Genomic DNA, 22,255 nt, shown 5'->3' with positions numbered 1-22,255 from the left:
TCTCATCTGTATTATTCTTCACATTCCAGTGGTCATCTGCAAAGAGATGCCATGTTCCCATCTTCCAAATATGTTAGAAATGGGGAAACCGTACCTTTCCAATTTTACACAGGGTTTTTGGAGATGGTTAAAATTATAGCACTTTGAACCTTCAGGTTGGTGCTTTGGATCATTAAAAAAACAGAATTCTGCTTTTTGTACCTGATCTAAGGAGTTCATCTTTCTAATTTGCCCCTGATTTGCAGAGCCTGCAGGAAGGAGTTAGGGCGACTTCATGCACAAGAAAAGGTGAGATGATGTTGTTGGAGCCTTTGCTGTGTGTCAGAGAGCAGGAAAGAAATGTGTCGGCTTCCTGCCTCGTGTCATCTGTAAATCAGTGCAGAAAAGGTGACTTCTGTACAAAACTGAGGCTTCTGACGGGTGAAAAACCATAGGTGGGGAAGAGGGTGGCATGCCAGCTCCTGCAGCCAGCTTGAAAAGGATTATGTCTCTCTAATGTTGGGGTTTCTTTGCTTTTCCTGCTGATTCCTGCTGCTTTGGTGAGCAGTGTCAGTTCTCTTTCTTGACCAGAGAGCAGAAAGATGCAGAGAGGATGAATGACAGCCTCTCACCTCAAATATACTTTTCCCCAGCCCTGTGACTTATGAACACATGTCCTCAATGTATCTTCTGACCTGTAGGTCTGTGCTACAATGTATAACATATTGAGAAAACCAACTGGCCATAAAGCATTTCTTACCTCAGCTAGTGTTGAGTGTATTGGTGTAGCTCAGGTTGTGGCAGCACTGCCAGGATAAACTTCCAGATACTTCAGGTTTTTTACAGCTGCTTATTTTCTCCAGACTGACTCTAAGTGGAGAAATAATACCTACATTATTGCTGAACTGCATTTTAAAATTTTTGATCTGGTCGATTTTAAAACACAGCAGTAGAAATAAAACATTAAATTTATATGCCATTTTTTTTTCAAACTTTTTTTGGTAGGAGGGATACTGCATGCTATGTATTTTATTTTCATATATAATGAATATAATCTTAATCAGGATTATGTCTGCATAGGTTAAAATAGCATTCCATTTCTTTAGTGTCCTGCTGCCTGACACCCATGGTCAGCTGAAGGTAGGTTAAACAAAGGTAAGTTGTCCTTCAATAAAAAACATTTCTGAGGAATTTTCATTTTCTTACAACTTTAATTCTACAAAAGTCAGATTACAGTGGGCCTTATCTCTTCATAATGCTTCTAAGAGATGATGACAGTAATAATATACTTACCATTTTATGAATAAAACTCCACAGCTAGAATAGGGTGTGCTCCTTTAGATTAATAATCGTAATTTATTATTACTTAAAGAAGGTTAAACATGTTTTCAAAGGGTGAATAGACAGAAATTAAGACATTTCTGATTAAGGTACATATGCTACTCCTAATTCACGTGAAAAGGCTGGTTTTAATTAGAATCCACTTGCACATTTTGCTTGTTTATGAGAATAAGTATCCTATTTCCTTTGCCTGTAGAATAATTTTGTTCCTTTTGTGGCATCAATATGTTCATTAATCTTCACCGCTTTTTACAGTTTGGTTGCTGATGTTGTGGTGTTCAACTCTGCTTTTAATATGGAATCATTCCTTAAATCCATTGGAAAATTTATGAAGCTGATTCCTGACCACAGACCTAAGGATTTGGAAAAAATAATCAGACCGAAGTGCCAAGTTCTTTATTTTCCAGTCAGGTTTCCTGATGTGAGCAGGTCAGTACATTTTCCACGTCATAAATTGCCTCCAGCCTGTCAAAACTCTGTATTTATGGTGACGTTCTAACTAATCAGCTAAAGCATCGTTAATGAATGAGTTTGATAATATGCAAAATCCCCTAATTGATAAATGTATTTCAATAATCAGAGGCTATTGAGGCAGCCGAGCCTGTCCTCAGTGCCTGTCATGCAAACTTGCATCGTTCAGGATGAGTGATTTCCCACTTGTTTTAGTGATTTCCCACTTGTTTCAGCCTTCCAGGAGTTGCTGGCTCCTCGGCTCTGTGCGTATTTGTGCAGGGGAGGTCAAGGAGGAGACAGAAATGCTGGAGAACAGTGAAAGTGATAAGCCTGCAGCCAAGGAGCTATTTTATTCCCTCCTCCCTCCCCTACCTCTTTTATGGCTTTCCAGGTAGGCAGAAGCATTCCTGTGGCAGGGAGCAGACTTGCAGATGTTGGCATTTGCTGCAGCAGGAGTTGCTCTTCGCTCCTCCTCGGTTGCTCTGAAGGACGTTTTTTATTGCCCTCGTTTCAGAGCCCGTCTTGAAATTAGCAGTGGGTTATGTGGCTCAAAGGGAACATTCACAGGATCCTTTTCGCTTTTGATTAAACCTGGCACAATTGTTTTTCCTGTTATAAGGGACTCTCCTCCCACCGAACAGGAACTTTGCTTCAGTGGGACCGGCACTAAATAGAGCGTGATTCTGCAATTTGATTATACTCTTAAAACCAACACCATGCTGGGTACATTTTTTTTCTGAAATAAGGATGAGAAGCACTACAATGACTTTGCAAGAGCCTGCCTTTTGATCTGATAATAAGTTCTGGCCACACTTGAGATCCCTGACCAGCCTGTACTTAGAGTTATTTCAAAGGCTAAATATACATGTGTGGTAGTTCGAGGTAGAGAAATGTTTAGTGCAGGAGCTGAGGTCAAGCACTCGTTGATGTACTCAAACTGCAAGGTTTGAGTTTCAGTGTCTTGGAAAACTTCATATTCTAAAACACTGAATCAAATCATTTAGAAATCAATGTCTAAAGTTAAATCTTTAAACCTCTATTTTTGCCAAGTGGGTTAAAATCCTCCAGTGTTTCTTAGGGAGTTGGCTGCCTCGATCTCAGCATGGTTCAGTACCTGTATATCTTTGAGGATCTACTATTCCCTCTTAGAGTCCAGAGCTTTTGAGTGTAGGGAATGCTGTGGGTGCTCAGCATATTTGACGTGAAGCCAATTCCAAAGGCTCTCGTGGTTTTGGCATACCTTAGGAATCATGTGGCCCAGACCTAGTTTTGGAGATGAAGTTATGATAACCCTGTCTCGTATATTACATCAGCTCTTTTGGACTTGTCAGCCCTGGCACATGGGGTCAGACAAGATCTGACAAATTAGGCTGAAGTCATCATACACACAGCACTCATTTGTCCAAAGCAGGAGGTGATTAGGTGGGTAAAATCATTAGCCTGCTACCCAAACTGGTAACAGTAGGAAGATCTCAGATCTCAGTGTGTGCTCTTTTAGAGTCACATTAAATCCCATCTCCCAAGGCAGGACACCTTTCCCATTTTTATTGTGGTCGCTGCACTTGAAGTTATATCAAAAACCTCTTTTCAACAGTGGTGGGCAGAATTAAGATGTTCATAAGCAACTGTGTGACTGTAAAACTTTCACAGCAGAGTAATTAGAAACAAAGATTAGTGTCAGCTCTATTATATCTAATATATATTTTATTCAACAGCCAATTCTAGATGAAAGATCTGGGGTGTTTAGACAAAGTCCAATATCGAGACAGGAAAAAAGGCAGAAGAAAGGGCTGCTTCTGCCTGACTCTGAAGTTCTTCAGGCTTTGACCTTCAGCTGCAGCCAATATTTGCTATTTCTTTACATGTTTTACATAAAGTTGAATGCACCTGTGGCAATTCAAAGCTGGTTTTTTAATTTAGATTGTATTAGTATAGTGACTGAATGGAGATTGAGGAGAAAAAGGTTAAGAAAAATTGTGGCCAAGCTAAAATTTATAAAGCAAGCTCTTAGCCCAGAGTGTTTTTCAAGTTATTTTCAAATGGTAATTTGCTTTATCCAAACCAAACTCATACAGTGTAAGTAAGTGATTATTTGCATGACTGACAATCATTTCAGTGCCTGCAGTCTTTTTAAAATGCATAATTTTGCTGAGATGTTGGGAAAATATTTAAAAATTCTGAAGGCAAAATAACCAGGGTTCTTTATTTTTTTATTTTGACCTCTTTATTTTGTGTGTGAATGTCTCAGGGTGTGTTTGTGTCTGAAACATAATCTACATTTGGACTGGGGAGAGAGAGGTGATCTGAGAAATCATCCTCATGCATGTGATGGGGAGCTTTTTATGATTATTTTAGATTAATATTGCAGTTGTAGGGCAAAATAAAATATATCTGTCCCTTGATCAAAACCAGTGTAATGAAGGATCATGGCACAGGAGTTAATCCTGTAAAATATCTACCTTTTAATGTAATTACTGCAGGTGATGGGCACAAACAGCACAAGCAGCATAGTAAATGATCACTTAAGAGGGGAGGTATAATGATGAAGGATATCCTAGGAAACACTTGTGGATACTCTTAGAGGCATCACTATAATTTGTAATGTATATTTAAATATTTCAAATGGGCCTCTAACCACTGCTTTTCTACTTTTGAGAGGAAGTTATTGATGCCTTTTTTATAAAGAATCTTTTTTAAAATAAATATGTGTCATTAGGATCTGTGTTGGTGTTCCCAGAGCAAACCCACCAGACTGTAGTCCTTATCTGACAATGAGAAGAGATGAAAGGATTTGAGGATTTGACAGAATAAGATATTTACTGACCTAATCCTCCTGTTTTCTGGTTCTGGTACAATGACTGGCTTCCATATTATATCCTGTGGTGCCAAGGCTACTTTGTATATACCCACCTCAGGTGATTTCTGACTTCAGTTCTGCTCTGTTTACATTCTGGTGAAGCAAATGATGTAGGAATAAACAGAGTATTTCTAAGCTTGGAGACAAAAAACCCCTCTGAGTTTGGGCTGTCCCTTCACAGTGCCTTGGTCTTGCAAGGGATGGAGACCAGTGGCTGATCTTCTGCCATATGTGCTGTGTGTCAGACTGGGGTTTTATAGCACAGAGAGTTAAATACATCGTAATTCACACTTATGTGGCTGTTGACTTAATTTTAGTATATTTTCTATTGTGACATAAATAAAATACAATTTTTTTCACTGTACAGTCAGTAGAGTCTATTTTGATGTGATCTTTTTCCACTTTTGCACTGTGAAATGATGCCCAAGGAAGAAATTCCCCTTTGATTGATGTTGTCTTTGGTACTTCTCCACATGCCAGCAGAGCCCTCTGGAAATCTTCTGCAAGGTATACCTTTGTTGGTATTTGGATATCCGCTGGAGCATTATCCTGGTCTACTGGAAGGTGTCTCTGCCTGCGGCAGAACAAGATTCCAGCCCAAACCATTCCATGATTCTGTGATTTTATACAAATTCTCTCATCCCATCTGTGCCCACATTGTCAGTGGCAGTTTGCAAAGCAGGGTCAGATTAGGTACTCCTTGGAATTCATTCCTATGAAAATTTTAATTTAGATTTTGGTTATTACTACTATTCCTCTGATTGTAGTATATCTTTTTTTGTTATCACGCTGTGGTAGGAAAGGAAGATGTTTTTATAAGCAAGAATGAAGTAACGTTCCTAAGAGCTCAAAATTCACATTGGACTAAGGTGGAATAATATAAAAGAAACATAAGAGTGTGAGGATTACAGCAGAAAATAAAAACGTTTTTTTTTAAGTGGAACTTGCTAGTGAGTATCTTGTACTATCTGCATTACACATTTTGAAGTAGAATTAAGGATTTTAGACTTGTTTCTTCATTTGCTTTTATAACTTAGTACAGCTAACAGGACATTTTCAACCATTTGGGCTTATATTTTTTTAGTTAATAGTGTGAGAGTGGCAATATTTGCCAATTTGGAGAGTATTTTAGGGCCAGTCAAGGGAGTTCCTGAGTAAAGCAGAAGTTTTTAAAAGATGGTGGCAGTATCTCTTGTGCTGAAACGTGCGGAGGAGCCTGTTTTGGGGAAATAAAAAAAAAAAAAAATTAATTGCATCACTTGGATCAAGTTTGCAGGGTTGAACGTAACTGGAAAAATGCAGATGTCAATGAGCAAGGAGAGACTTGGATTCACAGGAGCCCAAAGCTATGGATGGGCACTGGGGACGTGTCTGCGTCGCAGGGAAAGATGCTCAGCAGTGGTACTCACGTGAGCTGTAGTGAACTCTCTTGCATGTGGGAAGCAGTAGACAGCTTAGAATAGCAGGTTTTGGCTCATTAGCCTTCCAGTGAAATAGCATGTATTAGCTTAGGTGGAGTGCTAATGACAGTGACTCTGGTACTGGCGGTACCTACCGCCTTTGGTGGTGGCTCGGGCATCTCCGTGGTGCACTGTGCCCTCTCCGGTGGCATGGCCTCACTGCCACCACAGTTTATGGGTCATTAGCATAATTAGAAAGTGCCAGTAGACTGCTCCTACCTTGGGGCTTGCTGCTGAAGAGCTGGGTGATGAAAATTGCTCTCAGAGTGTCTTTTCTCCTCGCCTGCCGCAAGCGGGATTTGAGGAGTGGTGTTGGCACGCTGAGAGTTACACAACGAGCATGAGGGATGCTCTCAGGATCTGGGACACAGCCCCTGTTGGGAAGAAAGTTCAGTGTGGGCTCCAAAGGGGCATAAAATGGAGTCTTTCCATTGTGAAGCTGTTGGCAGTGGAGTGGTTCCTCCTGCCCCTCTGGGAGAAGTGCTAACTCAGGTAGCTGCACCTGCAGAGAGGGCTTAGGTGGTTCAGTGAAGGACACCTTCATTTTCAGTGGTGTTTTCTCACATGATGCTTTCTCCACACACTCAACCTCTGCTGTCTTGGGTGGTGTAGGAGTTTCCATTCTCCCCCTGGATCATGGAAGAGCTGTTACCACAGCCTTGTCTTCCAGGCAGAACATGCCAGTTTTATCCCCAAAATATTTATCCCCAGACCACTCCAGCAGCATCAGAATGAGAACGCCCTCCTAGAGAAGGGCCAGGCTGAAGAGTCTGCTGGCATGTATTCGTTCTGCAAAACTTGCTAAAAAGTAATTTCTTTTTCTCTATTCAGGGACAAAAATAGTTTTACTGACTCTCTTTTATCTGTCGTATAGGTATTCCTCTAAATGCTATCGTAATAACCATTTAGGCTCACAATAGCTCACAAGGATACTTAAACAGAATTCTCTGTGCAACCTACTTTTTTATTATGTTGGGTACTGCTCATGTTGCATACAACACATTCCCATAAAACTTGCTTTTTGTATTTACAGAGAAATTTCTCTGGAGAGTTAAGGTCTTGTAAAACATTCTTGTTCTACAGCGTGAACGAATTATCATACTCTGGGGAGTTAAAAGTGAAGTGTACTGAAGAAAAGAATTTTTTCATTAAAATGCAGTTTATATTGATAAAACAGATTACTAGCATTTGATGAAATGTGAAACTTGGATCTACCCATATCGCTAAATCACCAGTAGGTTTATTTTGGCAAGAAGAATAGTATGTAATGTATATCAGGACCAATGGTTATACAGTACCTGTTAGTTTTATATTAGATTAAATTGTCTTTCACTAAAGTACTTGGAAAAAACCCTACTATATCTGTATCTTGAAGTAGCAGAATGTGGTAACCAAGAATATTAGAAAATAAAAGCTGTCGTGTTATCAGTTTTGGCACAGTCATTTATCAATCAGTATTTTAAACATTGACAAGTGGTAATTTAATAGGGAATGACCCTGTTGGCAGGAAGTTCTAATGACAGATGATGCAAACTCATTTATCACTATGGGGCTGTGCTGGCTTCTTACCTTTCTCAGTATCACAGCTCATATTTTCCAAGTCTGGGATGTGAGAAGCCACAAAGGGCAAAACCTGTGGCACTGAGCCTATAACCACTCCCATCTAATCTGATTAACCCCTTAGCTACAAATTTCTCTGCAACAGAGCTGGTAAGAGTTACAAGTTCTCATACTGATTGAAATGCCATTTGCTTTTTAAGGAGGATTTTCCATAATACTTTCCCATAGGCAGTTTTTCAGAAATATTCAAGTTGTGTCACTTTGAATGCAAAGTTGAGATGTGCTGGTGCTTGGCTTTCAAAAAACAAACCACATCCTAATAATTAATAGCACATTTCATTAGCAGGCATTAAAAATATTGCATGCAGTGCCCTATACAATGGGCAGCTATTATTATTATTATCATTACTACTCGAGGAGGAAATTGATGCATTCAGAGGTTTAATTGATTCGTGCATATTCATGTGGGAAGTCAGTGGTAGAGTCACGACTGGACTGGATTATTATGCACTTCCATGCATAATAATTTCTCTGCAACTTGGGAAGAGAATAGCCTACCTTGCTGCAATAAATGTGGGCATTTGCTGTTGAGGGATGTCAGGGGAGAAGGGATGAAAATGACACCTTCATCAGCAACTGGTATGGATGGTGCTCCTCAGTCTTCTAGGTTTCCATCTGGAATACAGTCATTCAACTGTACTTACTGGGAATTTAAACAATAATATATTTTGACTTTAATTTCCACAATATTAAAAGTTTTGATCCATTTAATATGATTTTATGTTACTTTTTTTAAAGCATAATAAACACAAGCCCTTGTTGGGGCTTTCTTCATCTTCCTCCCTCAATTCTCTGTTTCTTTTCTTCTCGTTTCACAAGAGTCTTTCTCCTGAGTGCTGGGATGGGTTAAATACCATCCCCATTCAGGATGGTTGAGACATGAAATACTTTTGGAGTTTGCATCAAATTGTTGTCATAAGTGAATTTTAAGTTTAATTGGTTAAAATTGTGGCAGACTTAAGGCTGTGGGTTTGAGTTTTTTTGATTTTATTCAAAGTGGAAAAATTATGTTGCTTAATGGTAGGATCCTGCAAAGTACTAAATACCCTCATTTTACCTGCAGTCAGGGGGAACTGAGGGCTTTTTGTGGGAATACAGCATTAACAGGGGTGGGAAAAGGTGGCACAAAACTAACAGGGTTTTGAGTGATGTGGCTGTGTCCAGGTCCCTTTCAATCCATAGGAACTTAAATCATTTGCATGTGTGAAAGATGGTTTTTATAGACAAGGCTGTCCCTGATGGATTTTGCATTTCAAAATACTGCCCTTCAACGTTTGAACAATTCCATATTTTTTTATTATGAAATTCATGAATATTGCATGGAAGTGAAGGTGGATTTTCTTTTTTTTTTTTTTCCCTTTAGAAGGATTTCATGCTTACAGGATTGTATCAGAGAAGGAGGCAGTCATGTTGGGCTCTTATTTCTTAGTTGCTACATGAGGCAGTGACAGAAACTTATTGTTTAAATATTGTGAGTACTTGTAATATAGCATAAAAGAAAACTGGTAATGTGCTAAAAATTGCAGAAAATATAAAGAATAGGAAGAAAAATCTGAGTTTTTAGAGGTTCTTCACTAAGAATACAAAATGTCAGAAATGAGTCTTGGAAGTATGAAAAAAATCTCTGTTCCTAGTTGTAGGGGAATGGCAGTACCTTTACAAAAAGCCACATTTCATCTTGAACACAGTAGTAGTTTAGGGGGAAAAAAAACCCAAACCAACCAAAGCCCAAACAAGCAGCACCTTTTAAAAGAGTGGTGGAATAGATTGCCTTGCAAATTGTTATTAAATGTGAGACTGAAACTTTATGCTTGTTGGATCTGCTTCAAGCACTGTTGTGTGCAAGATTGCAGACAACCCATTCCAGTTACAGTCAGAGGTACCGTCAGATGGAAGTGTCAGTGGGGAAGATATGAAGATGTTCTATAGGAATTTTAGAGAATAGAGAATAAGAGAACAAAATTGCACGATGGAATACATAAAATCACATATTGAAGAGGAAACTTGAAGCATAGCTCTCCAGTCCTATGGAGATGACCTTTATGTACTGTGTAAGAACAACTTCATGCAGATGTTTTATTTATACATAACCAAATGGGATGAAGTTAAATGATTTTTAATTTTGCTAAATCACAGATAATTTCTTTGTTGTGCAAGGAGTGTTTTAATCTGGTTAGTTTTTTTCTTTCTTTTTTTTTTTTCTTTTGCATTTGCAAATACTTAATATTTTATATTTTGGACATTCCCCCTGCTCAGTTGTGACTCCCAGATGAAATAATCCTCCTCTTCTTCCCTTTAAATAATTCAGATGGCATACATTTAAAAATATGAAAATCCCAACGTAAGCGTGCCAGAAGTGCTTTTAAGGTAGGAGGTTGTTCTGCTTTACTATGGAAAAGATGCATCTCTAAGTGGTAATGAGAGTTCATCAGTTCTGGGCTTGCAAACACCAAGTCATAGGGATGCTTTGTGGAAGAGCTGTGGGTGATCCAAGTCCAGGACTGTTTTTCCAGCTTCTTATCATAGGATGGTTTGGGTTGGAAGGGGCCTTAAAGATCGCCTTGCTCTACACCTGCCTTGGGCAGGAACATCTTCCACTATCCCAGTTTGCTCCAAACCCCAGCCAACCTGGCCTTGGACACTTCCAGGATGGGGCAGCCACTGCTTCTCAGGGTCTCACCACCCTCATAGCTTGGAATTTCTTCCCAATATCCCATTTAACCCTGCCTTCTGGCAGTGGGAAGCCATTCTCCCTGTCCTATCACTCCAGGCCCTTGTCCAAAATCCCTCTCCAGCTCTCTTGGAGACCCTTTAAGTAGTTTAAGGGGCTCTAAGTTCTCCTTGGAGCCTTCTCCAGGCTGAACACCCCCAGCTTTTTCAGTCTGTCCATATCATAGCAGAGGGAGTCCAGTCCTTGAAGCATCTTTGTGTTTTCCTCTGGACTTGTTACAACGGGTCAGAGTTTTCCTCAAGTATGTAGGAAAAAAGCTCTTGGGATTAGATTACCTTTTTTAGTAGCGGGGCATTTTGTGTTGAGAAATCTGCATTTGCAGCAGAGTAGATTTGGATAATATAAAGCAAGGTATCATTATGTTCAGTCTGTTTTTCAAACAGTGTTACCATTAGTAACAACAGCCAGGAAGAAGGAATTAGTAAGTTGAATCATCCAGTCTGTGGTAAATTTTAGAGTGGATTCCTCATAAAATGGTGCCATTTTCCTTTAAGATGACTCCTCAGTAGTGCTCAGGTCAGGCTTACAGGAAGCTGAACTTTGTCCATCCATGACCTGCTGCATGTATTTCTTGCCCCTCCATAACCCTGGGACTCATCATGAGGCCACATCCTCTCTATTTTCATTATTGCCCAACCAGCCATGGGACAAATGGTCATAGAATCACAGGCAGACTTGGGCTGGAAGGGACTTTAAAGATCATCTGTTAGTGGTGTGTGCTGTCTCACCACCCTGCCAGAACCCTCATCTTTCCGCTTGTGCTTCCTCATCAACTTTTCTTGTCTAGAAGCTAAAGGTCTCTTATTTCTGGTTCTGCAGCAGTTGAAGAGCCTCAGATTTAATTTCTCCGGGATGGATTTGTTTTAGGTACGTTCCCCCTCTCTGTGGCAGAATACTCATTGTGGATGCTCTGCGATTACATCTTCAGTTCTATGACTTTGCCTCTCAAAAAACCCCCAAGCTTTCACAGCCACATTCTCCTTTGAACCGTTAAGCATTTTCCATCTGCAGCTGATGGTTCTCACAGGTGTTAAATAGAGAAACAGGCAGCTCTTCCTTCTCTTGGTCACTTTAATGTATTAAGAGGTGGACCAGTTTATATGGCTGTGAAGGTATTGCCACAAATGTACTGACATTTAGTGCATCTAAATAGCTGCACTATACCAAATATATATATATATATATATATTTTAAAAGTGTGTTTGGATCTCATACACCATAGAAAAGATATTTTAAATGTACAGATGGATGTGTCTGTGTAAAGCACTGAAAAAAAAAAAAAAAGTAGTATGTTGTTCTGGTCACCCATGCTCAAGAAAGATTAATTTAAACTGTGAAACAGGTGTAGAGAATTGCTGCTAGGATGATTAGGAGAATCTGTATTATGAGAGCAGATTAAAAGAGTATGGTTCACTTGTCCTAGCAAAATAAAGGTTGAGAAGGGGATATATGTTAATCTTTATAAATACAGTCAGAGGATAAATGCTATGAAAGAGGAGGAATTATTTAAGTTTCAGGATAATCCTTACGACATCCACTAGGTATAAATTGGTCATTATTAAATGACTGAGACTGGAAGGAAAAAAATGGGTGTGGAGGGTGGTTGCTTGGTTTGTTTTTTTCTTTATTTTCTGGAGAGATGTTTAATTGTGAAATGACTGTTGAAATGCTATTGAAATGCAAGTTTGATAAATTCATAGAATGGTTGGTTAAACAATATAGGAGTAGTGCCAGGCAGCTGCAGATGTTTGCTGTGATGATATCCCCAAAATGAAGGTGAAAAAAGATGGTCTATGAGTTAGTCACTTGGTGACTTCAGTCTTGAGACCTGAACTGGTCCGTGAAGGAGATCCTGAGTTCCCAGCATCTGTAAAAGACACAACAGCCCAGTCTGTTCTGTGTTCTGCACAGTGTTTATCTCGTAGATCATTAATCACATGTTCCATAAATGAGCAGTATCCTGTAAGGTACGTCCAGCTCCTCTGTTCAACCTCTGACTGCATTTGGGAAGGGCTGAATTTTTTTTAGACAGATTCCTAATGACCATGGTGGGAAGGGAAAAAAAAATGAGGGGAATGCTTTTGTCTGACTGTACTGGGTTCATCTGGACATTTTAGTGCTTTTGAAGAAAACCACATCATGGCCAGTGCTTTTTGTCCCTCCTCTTCTCTGCCTTTGCAACAAGGGAGTTTTTGAGGCATTACTCTTAGAATCATTAAATTCTAGAATGGTTTCGGTTGAAAGGGGCCTTAAAGACCATCTGGTTCCAACCCCCCTCCCATGGGCAGGGACATCTTCTGCTAGATCAGGTTGTTCCAAGCCCCATCCAGCCTGGTCTGGAACTCTTCATGGAATAGGATGTCAGCAAGTTCATGGAAGTTGTTGTTTTTTGAAAGCCTGGGCATCCCTCAGAAGACACGTAGAAGTGGTACCGAAGGCTTGATAACCCACAGGGATTTGGGAAAGCATTAGGTGAGATGTGCTTCAATAAAAACTGTCCTCAGGCAAAATGTTTGAGTCTTGTGGCTCTCTAGGCAGCCTTCTCTATTTTGCCTCAGTTTACTTTTGCTCACTGAAGCATTTGGATAAAATTATTCCATTGAGCTCATTGGAGTCAGACTGAGTTTATTTTAACTTTCTTATTTTGATGAGTCTGTAGGGCTCTCTCACTTTCATCCTTGTGTAGAGTAGTTTTAATACTAAAACTGCCTCAGTCTGTGCTAGAAGCAAATGGAGGATAGAAAGAACTTTTTATGCAGTGATTCCTTTCAGTGGCTGAAATTTTATCTGTCCTTCCTCAAACTCCATCGCACGACTTTTGGATTTGGAGTTCACTTGTGTTATCTGCCATCTGAGCTTGAATTACCCATCTTGAATGATGTGACTATATATGGAAAAGAGAGGATTTGACCCTTTTTGGGTGCCTAAACTGTTGTCTTTTTGTTGCCAATAAATGGAGGGATCAGCTGACAGGGTTCCTGGTAAACAAGTCACAGTAAAAATTTTTTTAAAATATTAAAAAATACTAAAAGGTAAAAAATTTTCCTTTTTTTTTGTTTTCTAGTGAGACCTTGTGTGAGATCCATAAAGTTGCCTGATATCAGGACATATTTATGATACTAAACCAGTGTATCTCTGGTTCTGGAAACAGCTGAGCTCTTTTCAGCGGTACCCAGTGCTGGACTTGTCAGCACATCTGTACGTTGGCGACTTATTATTCTGCGAGCATCACTTCATTTGGGCTGGCAATAAGTCCTGTTCAGTCATTGTGCTGCAGAGGAATGTTTAAAGCTGCGATGTGCATTGGAGTCTGTTTGTTTGCAGCAGCTGATTTGCCTAAGCTTTGATGCGCAGTCACTTTCTGACATTTGTGTATTTCAGCAGTGAACAATGTAAACTCATTTTCTGAGCACTTTGATTACTTGCACATAGCAGTGCCCATGGCATGTGACAGAGAAGAGCACTCTATCCACTAATCAGATAGATATGCTTCAAGCGTATTTACACAAAATAATGAAAACAGCTGTTAGATACCTTTAAACTTGAGTGTGTTTTGTTATTAATCTACTAGCCCGTACACATGACACTATAATTCTTCGCTCACTCAAGTTGCCTTTAATGACACAGTAATAAAACGGAGAGGGATGAAAGTAATGGAATTGTAGAATGTAATGCCTCAATTGTTCTACAGTGTCTTCCTTTTTGCCAAAATAAACCACAATTAGGTCCATATGGTGTTTTGAAGTTTTCAAGCAATGACCCTAATAAAAAGTAATGAATTTCTGACAAAAGAAAGCATGGTGCTCTTTTAAGCAGATATCTTCGCTATTGATCTAGTTATGATTGCAGACTGATATGCTAATAGAAGAAGAAAGGTTCAACGTGCCTGGTACAAGCACTTTCATTTGTGGTTTATTTTATTCTTATGAAATTCAGATTGAAAAGGTAGAAACATGTTGTAATCCATCAGTTATGACTCCCTTTTAAAAGACCTACTATAAAGAAAACAAATGGATTTTCCTTGAGGAAAAAATGGATAGCATTTGTTAACTTGGAATGCCTAAAGTGAATGCTAACTAGGAGGATGCCTTGCGATGATGAAGATGCCTTGTTTGGGTACGTGAAATTTGACTTGAGCATTTGGTTGTCTTCAGAGGTCCAAGCTCTGGTATTTACTTTTCTCTCTTTTAACCTTTTCGTGGGGGAATTGGACTGATATTCCTGTTCACCTAGAAAATCAAAGTATCCACAGAGCAGTTGTTGGGTAAGTGGAGATACTCAAACACAACGACTCGGGAGGATGTGCAGCTCATCCTCCTGCATAGCTGTGGGCAACCAATAAAGAGGTTTGATGTGTCAGCATTATTCCAGTGCAGTAATAGGGATGCCTGAAGCTGGGGCAATGTCATTGTAATAAAGAGAGAAGGAAGGTTCTGGAAGCAGATAGGAGGAGGAGAAAATAAATGGCTGATTTGATGAACCTTCACTGCTGGTGGTTGTTGAATGAGCGTTCATCCCACATACACACAGTCCTGAATTCCTCAGTTGAAAGCATCTGCTGGATAATGTGTGTTATTGGCACTATTTCACTCCAGGAAGAGTAGCTGAGGCCTGTAGTCTTACAATGTGAAACTGTTCCAAGCCAATCTACCTTGTCTGGCATTATTCACCACTAGAAACTGTCTTGGAGTGGCTCCTCCATGGTGAGTTAGGAGTCCAGTTATTTAATGGGCTGATTTCTCTCTTGTATGTTGTCTATCTATTGAGCTGCCTTTCAGACTTCCCACTCCACTCTCAACTACTGAACCTTTGGAAAATAACTGAATTTTGGCCTCAACAACCCGTGCCATTTTTCATTCATGGTTTGCTACCTTCCACATTGATAATTTCTCCATCTCTTAATGTATCACACGCTCGTGGGTGGTGACTTCGTTAATTTTAATAGAAAAGAGTCTTGTTCATGGGTAGAACTTTGTTCTCCTCAAGGTATCTTACTTTTATAAGCAAGGTAAGCAAGTTCATAGACTCACAGAATGGTGGTTGAAAGGCACTCAAAAGATCATCTCATTTCATCCCCCTGCCATGGGCAGGGACACCTTCCACTGACCAAGTTGCTCAATTGCTGTTTATTCCACGACTTTTCTTTATGAAAATACTCTGGTTTAATTTCTTACATTCTTATGCTGTCTTCCTTGAGATGTGGATGATTAATTTGCTTTATTGCAGTTATGTTTAATAGCATAGTGTTTTTATTTACTGGATAAAAGTGTCCCAAATATTCTCAGTCCTATATTATTTATGCTTTCATTTGCATTATGATAATACCAGGTGCATCCTGGTGCTTTCCAACACGTGAAAATAATGCAGCCAGTATTTTAGAAGCATTTATTAGCAAAAAGATAATAAACCAAGGTTTCTGATGCTTAATATAAGAGCACATATGGACAGTTCTGTAGGTGACTAAATGCAGTCATGTAGATTTTCTCAATCTGTGTGTTTGCAAGACCAGCTCCTTAATGAACAGTCATTATTATTGCAGAACTCTTAGTAGTAGGCCAAAATATTGCATTATAGATCTCATGTAAAATTTTCAATCCTTCATGCAAATGTTTCCTACTTTTCGACCTGCTTATATATAATGGGTTTTTTTTAGAGGTGTACCATGACTTTTATTTAATTTCTTCTGGTATTTTTGATACATTCAAGCTCCTGTAAGAAAATGTCCATTACTGTGTGGCGATGAGAGATGGTGATTTTTAGCAGTAGATTGAGGGGACAAGTTTAAGGAAACATTTCTTGTACTGTGTTTTTGGAAACACAAGCTGGTTGTAGAGGTTACGTTCAGGGACTAGTACAGAAGCATTTGGGTAAATTGGGATATAAACAAACATCTGTTGCAGGAATGTAGAAATGACATCATAAAGAATGTATGCAAAAACTTAATTGAAAAAGAATGATGCAGAATTGCAGCATGACTTTAAGTCTGAATTGATTTTTGCCTTCAGAGTGAAAGGGGGATTTTTGTGCAACATTCCAATACTATAAAGTATTTAAAATGTAATGTCCTATTAACGTCCCTAAAATGTAGACTCTGGGTCATCCAATAAGAATAGTAGTTACAGTAATACAGTATATGTAATATGCAATTATCTTGACAATAGTTTTATTTTTTCAACAATTTTGTCATAAAAGTGCAGTAAGATACAATGAATTTGATTCATTTTGTGTGTGTGAATCATTTAATAGGCCATTACATCTACTATATTAGACTCCATTCTCCTTTCAGAGCTTTTCATTATAAGCCTGTCTTTAATGGAAAGAAGTTTAACCTTCCCTCCCAGATAGATTGAACCCCATAACAGTGTAAACATTCTCATTATAAAATAAAATCCCCTTCCCCAAGGGCAGCACTATAATTATGTTGCAGAGTGTTGTACAAATGTTTCTCTTAAAAAATGTTGTCTCATTCTTGTCCTCAAGTTTTTATCATTTTCATTTATGAAGGGAATCAATAACGCTTTAAAATCGTAATTTAATAAAATAAATATGATCTGATTATTTTTTAATTTTTTGAAGTTATTTTAATCAAGTTTGAGAAGAAGTCATCAGTAAAATTGCTGTTGATTTATAAATAGGATAATTAGAGGCTTTCCTCCTAAGTACTGTTCACTGGCATTGTGGCTGTTTTTATTGCCTAGTCAAACCTCTTCATTCAATTTTAAAATTGCCTTTTGAATGAACTGTGCTATGAGCTTGCCAAATAGTGTCACCATTAATACCTTGCCTCCTCTATTTCATTGTCCAGTCTGTAAATGCACAATAAATTGTTTGATAAGGAGGTCAATGAGGTTGTAGTAGTTTTTAAGTGAATTACGGCCGAGCGTTTCAGATTATGTCACACTCTTATTGTAGCGCCGGGCGTAAAAGGTGGTGATACACTGTGTGGTAGATCATTTGGTGGTGTTGCTCCAGGACTAGACACAAATCAAGAAGAGCATGTTCTCTACTGCTCTCTATGTAGAGAATAGATTTAAAAAATGCACCTTATTAATCCAATCACAATTCTGTAGCGTGTCCCTTAGTTCAATTAAGAAAGCTCTCAGTAGCAGGTGCACAACACAAGGATGGGTTAGGACAAAGATGTTTGCAGGCAGGAGACTGTTTCACTGCTTTGGTTATTGAAAAGCTGATACAGCATTTCTGGAAGGTCCTACAGCATCTCTACCCAGCATTCTGAATGTTTATATCTCATACCTCATCAGGAATTTGGTGGCAATTGGGTTTTCTTGGACATATGAGGAGTGGCTGAGGGAGAAAAGGAGGCTCAGGGGAGACTTTATTGTGCTCTACAACTCTCTGACAGGAGGGTGCAACCAGGTGAGGGTCGGGCTCTTCCCTCTGGTAATAAGTGACAGGATGAGAGGAAGCAGAATCAAGTTGCATCAGGAAAGGTTTGGGTTGCATATTTGGGAAAATTTCTTCATGCAAAGGGCTGTCCAGCACTGACATAGGCTGCCCAGGGCAGTGGTGGGGTCCTCATCCCTGGAGGGATTTAAAAGCCAGGTGGGGATATGGGTGGCTTTGGCATTGCTGTGGAAATGGTTGGGCTCAATGACCGTAGAGGGCTTTTCCGACCTAAATGATTCAGTGATTCCATGATTCTGGAGAATGGTGCCAGATTGGTGTCACCATTCCAGCAGTTCCCTGTACTGATGCATCACCCTCACTCAACCCTGCTCTGCGTCGGGAGCTGCTCCGTGCCCAGGCTGGGACTCCCACCCAGGCACGTCTCTCCCCCAGCGCGTGAGCGGTTCTGAAATAGAAACGTAAAAGGCGAAAGTAAGAAACTTTGTGCTTGTTGAGTCTAAAAGAAAGTCTGTTTGTGTGTGTCTCTCCCTTTGTAACAGAAGGAATGTTTCTTATGTTTCTGTCTTCAGACAGTTGGCACACATTTCATCTCAGCAGCTGCTTTCTCTTAAAGTGCAGTAGAGTGTAGGACTGTAGTGACACTAGCATTAATACTTCACATTCTGCTATCATATGCTGTCACTGTGAAATATGGATCTAGGTTACATGTGTTTGCAGACTTTGTACTGCTGAATTATGAAAGCTGACTCCGTTGGAGGATTGTGTTGTATTCAGAGACTGTGAACTGAACAATAAATGAATGCAGGCAGAGACTTGCAGTCATAAGCAGTATCCTCCTTTTTGGCCTAATTGAGACAATAGCTTTAAAATGCAGAATTGCCAAATAAAACTTCACTGTTGACTTAGGTAAATATATTTGGCAGGCATTTAAATATGTCTCTCCATGGGCACCTTTTAGTTGTTATCCTCAACCTTGTTTAAATATTATTTTTAAATCTTGTTCTTCTGAATGGGATGAATTACTGCAGATGAATAAAGTGGATTACAAAAAGCACTACTGCTGCATGCCAGAAGAAATTGTTGGGAACATTTAGTTATTTTGTTATCAAGAATTAGTGTGTACCCATAAATATAACTCTGCAATTCTTTTTACATGTCTGGATTGCTATATGAGAGGTGAGAAGCTGCACTTTATTTATTTCTAAATGTGTAAAGTTAATACAGATGTAAATACAAGCTAAAATGTCAGGAATCATTTCACATGGGAACATGGGGGAACCTGCTGAAGTCACCTGAGGCTGGGCAGTATCTAAAGGGTGAGCAAAGCTGCTGGAAAGGAGAATATTGGAAATATTTTTAAATGAAAGCTCAGCATAAGGAGTTACTGGGGAACCTGCAAGAAGGTCTTAATAGAGGTTCGTGTACACAATTATTGTGCTGGAAACGTTAATCAGTGTATTAAACTCAGATTTCTTTGGTGCCTGAAGGTCTGCCAGCAAATTATTTTATTTCTTTAAACCAGGTATCCATAATTTCAGTGATAGTGTCACTGATATGACTACACACTGACAGTTAAACTTGATTTTCCATGTACAACCACTGATGGTCAGGAATCAAACCCAGGTGCAGAAATCTGGCATCCAGTGTAACACCCTCCATTTATTTTCAGTTTTTACCTTTGAATATCAGCGTGTGCAAAAGGATGGAGTGAACAAACAAAACATACATACATGCATATTTATATATGTAGGTAGCATTAGGTTACATAGATGGTAAATGGCCTTTAAACTTCCCCTTGAGGAGCTTCCAGTGTCAAAAAACCATAAATCAGCACCTTTACCATGAATGGTCTGATGCTCACAATAATGTTAGAAGGGCTTTGGACAGTGTGGAAAAAAATGTTTGATCTTACTGAGCTTGCTGGTGTATTTTAGTGCTTTGCATGCATGGGGTTTGAATCATCTACCCACAGAATGTGATGTGAAGTGGTTGCTGTCACAGCTCTTCCCGTGTTAGTTTTGATGGTTCTTTTTTATCTGATTCTTAAGTGGGAAGGTGGGGTTGTATCCTCTCTCACCAGTGCTGTTCCTGTGCTTCCCATAACAACCTTTCTATTGTCACCTCATCCCCTGACTTCTTTTAACTTGCATCCAGGTTCATGTTAAGTTTAAATGTGCTCGTCAAGGATTGTCCTAGACTCGAAACCACGCACTTCTGATTCTGTGATCTAACAGGGCATTGTTCAGCTGGTTGGAAAGAGGCAAAACACATAAACAATTTCAACAACAGAATTTAACCTGTTAATGAGACATGCTGGAGGTAATATCTCTGTGTTCTCTCAGAACCCCGGCTATGTGCATAATAAATCATGATGGTTTTTAGGTGCTCACTCATTTTTGGGGCAGCAGGCAGCTGTATCATCACTCTTCTCTTCTTTGCCTGTCTTCTCATAGCCATTGAGGGTTTTTTATTCTGTAGAAACTTTGCTGTAGTGAGGTTTATTTTTTAATATAGAGGAAATAAAATGCTAATAAATTTCAAATTTTCAATCATCTGCATCTATTTTCCTGTCAATGTGAAAATAATTTTCTTAACCTGACAGATCTGTGGCTTTTTCTTATTCAAAAGAATGAGAATTAATATGTCGATGTTCTCATAAACAAGACCATTTTGTAGTTCATTGCTTTTATTCATCTTTCTAAAATATTCCTGTATTTGTCAAAATATTTCTGTGGCATGTGACAGAAGAACCATCAGTAGAAACAGGATGAACATCATCATTTTTCTGAAGTTTTTGGTGTCTATTTGTAGAATATTGAGTAAATCTACTATTACATGTATCGAAAACTCCCCTGGGGTGGATTATTGCACTGGTTAGAAGACAGAGTTGATGTACTCCACCTCTAATTGATATGGTCTCATAGTTAAATTGCACAGCTTTTAGAATAATAGTCATAGCAGCATTTACCAGCAAAAAAAAATTGTCACTTTTCTGTGGGATGATGGTGCAACAATTACACCTAAGTTATACCTGCATGGGGGAATGGCCTTAAGATGAAGGAGGCAGATTTAGATTAGATCTCAGGAAGGAATTCTAAGGGTGGAACAGGATGAACTTTAATGTCCCTTCCAACCCAGAGCATTTGGTGATTCTAAGTGACATTATTTATCAGGACTTTTCAGCAGGGAGCAGTTCCTTTGGTTTAATACACTTAAGCTGTGTAATTCTATGCATTTTATAATATTAATTGGAGAAACCATAGAAGCACCATGACAGCCTGAATCATTTCTCTGGCATCTACCTGCTGGTCAGCTGTTCCTCTACTGGATTTTGTGTTGTGACTTCTCTTTAGTCACCAACTTTACAACAGAGCAACAGTGAAGATGCAGAAATGCTGCAGGTCATGCAGAGTTCTTCTGGCTGAGGGAGGGGATAAATGAGGAATTGAGTGAGATTGAGGGCTCTGGGACTGTGGATGTTGATTGGGATGTGTCCTCAGAGCTGCCTACATACTGCCACTATTAATGGCAGAATATGCTACAAATACACCACGAGGCAGCAATGTACAGTTGAGACGTAGGAAGTAAGAGCTTGCCTTGTGATGGAAACCAATAGAGCTATTTGAACACGCCTGTGGAAGGAGGTGGTTGTGGGTTTTTCTACCTTTGAGATATTCTGGCAGATTTATACTGCTGCTGGCTGCTTTCTGACCCCTCCCAGGGTGCTGGACCTTCCATGTCTGACTGGGAGGTGCTGGTCTTCATCAAGCCACATAAATGTAAAGATCCTCAGTGCCTTTAATCATCAGAAGTATCCTCAGAGCTAATCTAGCATGCAGTTTTTCAGAGATTACTGTGTAATGCTCCAGAGACGTGATGAGTGAAGTTCTCAAGCCCCAAAGGACTGAACTATGAAACCACATTTCTAAATAGATTACCAGTATTTGTCATCAGCTGGTTTCCTACGAAGGATTGAGCAGCAGTCCTTTACACATGTGTGCTCATGCATGCCTGTATGTGCACACGCTCTTCAGCCTGTGGGAACCCAGTGTGCTCAGTTGTTTTATTTACTCATCATCAAGATCTTCACATTTCAAATGGGACCTATTTCTGGGGCAGTCTAAGCCAAAGATTGAGGTTTTGAGACAGAGTTTATTTTTTCCTTTCCCTGCCCCCATTAGGGGCTCATGGTCATGGGGGAAGCTCCTCAAATGCACAGACTGTTGAGATAGTTCAGAAGAATTGAGCCATAGTGTCCAAGTCAGTACCAAAGTCAATTATTTAGGCAGGTTTATCAGCAAAGTGGATAAAGAAAGGAATCCCTGTGTTATTCCCCTCACTCATCAGTTCGCAAGGCAGCAACACATGTATTTTGTGCCTTCCATAGGAATCCTAAATTTCTTTTAAAATCCCAACCACACAGAGACATTTTTCAACCCATGTTGG

At 39.4% G+C, this 22,255-nt stretch overlaps 1 protein-coding gene across 14 annotated transcripts in view; it reads left to right on the top strand.

The window, feature by feature from the left end:
• The window catches only part of GTDC1 (glycosyltransferase like domain containing 1), a 172,626-nt gene that overhangs the window by 87,502 nt on the left and 62,869 nt on the right, over positions 1-22,255 (top strand). For 11 of the 14 annotated variants that reach the window (XM_032114027.1, XM_032114030.1, XM_032114022.1 and 8 more), the window contains one exon: positions 1,576-1,749. The exons of 1 other annotated variant lie outside the window; for it this stretch is intronic. In XM_032114027.1, coding sequence (XP_031969918.1) covers positions 1,576-1,749 — 174 coding nt within the window. Of the gene's footprint in view, positions 1-1,575; positions 1,750-11,178; positions 11,309-22,255 lie in introns of those variants that run through there. 2 more of the 14 variants (XM_032114034.1, XM_032114036.1) reach the window with 2 other exon arrangements.

The sequence above is a fragment of the Corvus moneduloides genome, chromosome 7, assembly GCF_009650955.1.
Source record: "Corvus moneduloides isolate bCorMon1 chromosome 7, bCorMon1.pri, whole genome shotgun sequence".
Taxonomy (NCBI): Eukaryota; Metazoa; Chordata; class Aves; order Passeriformes; family Corvidae; genus Corvus; species Corvus moneduloides.
Note: the sequence above shows the minus strand (reverse complement) of the source record. Positions and strands in the feature narration are given on the sequence as shown.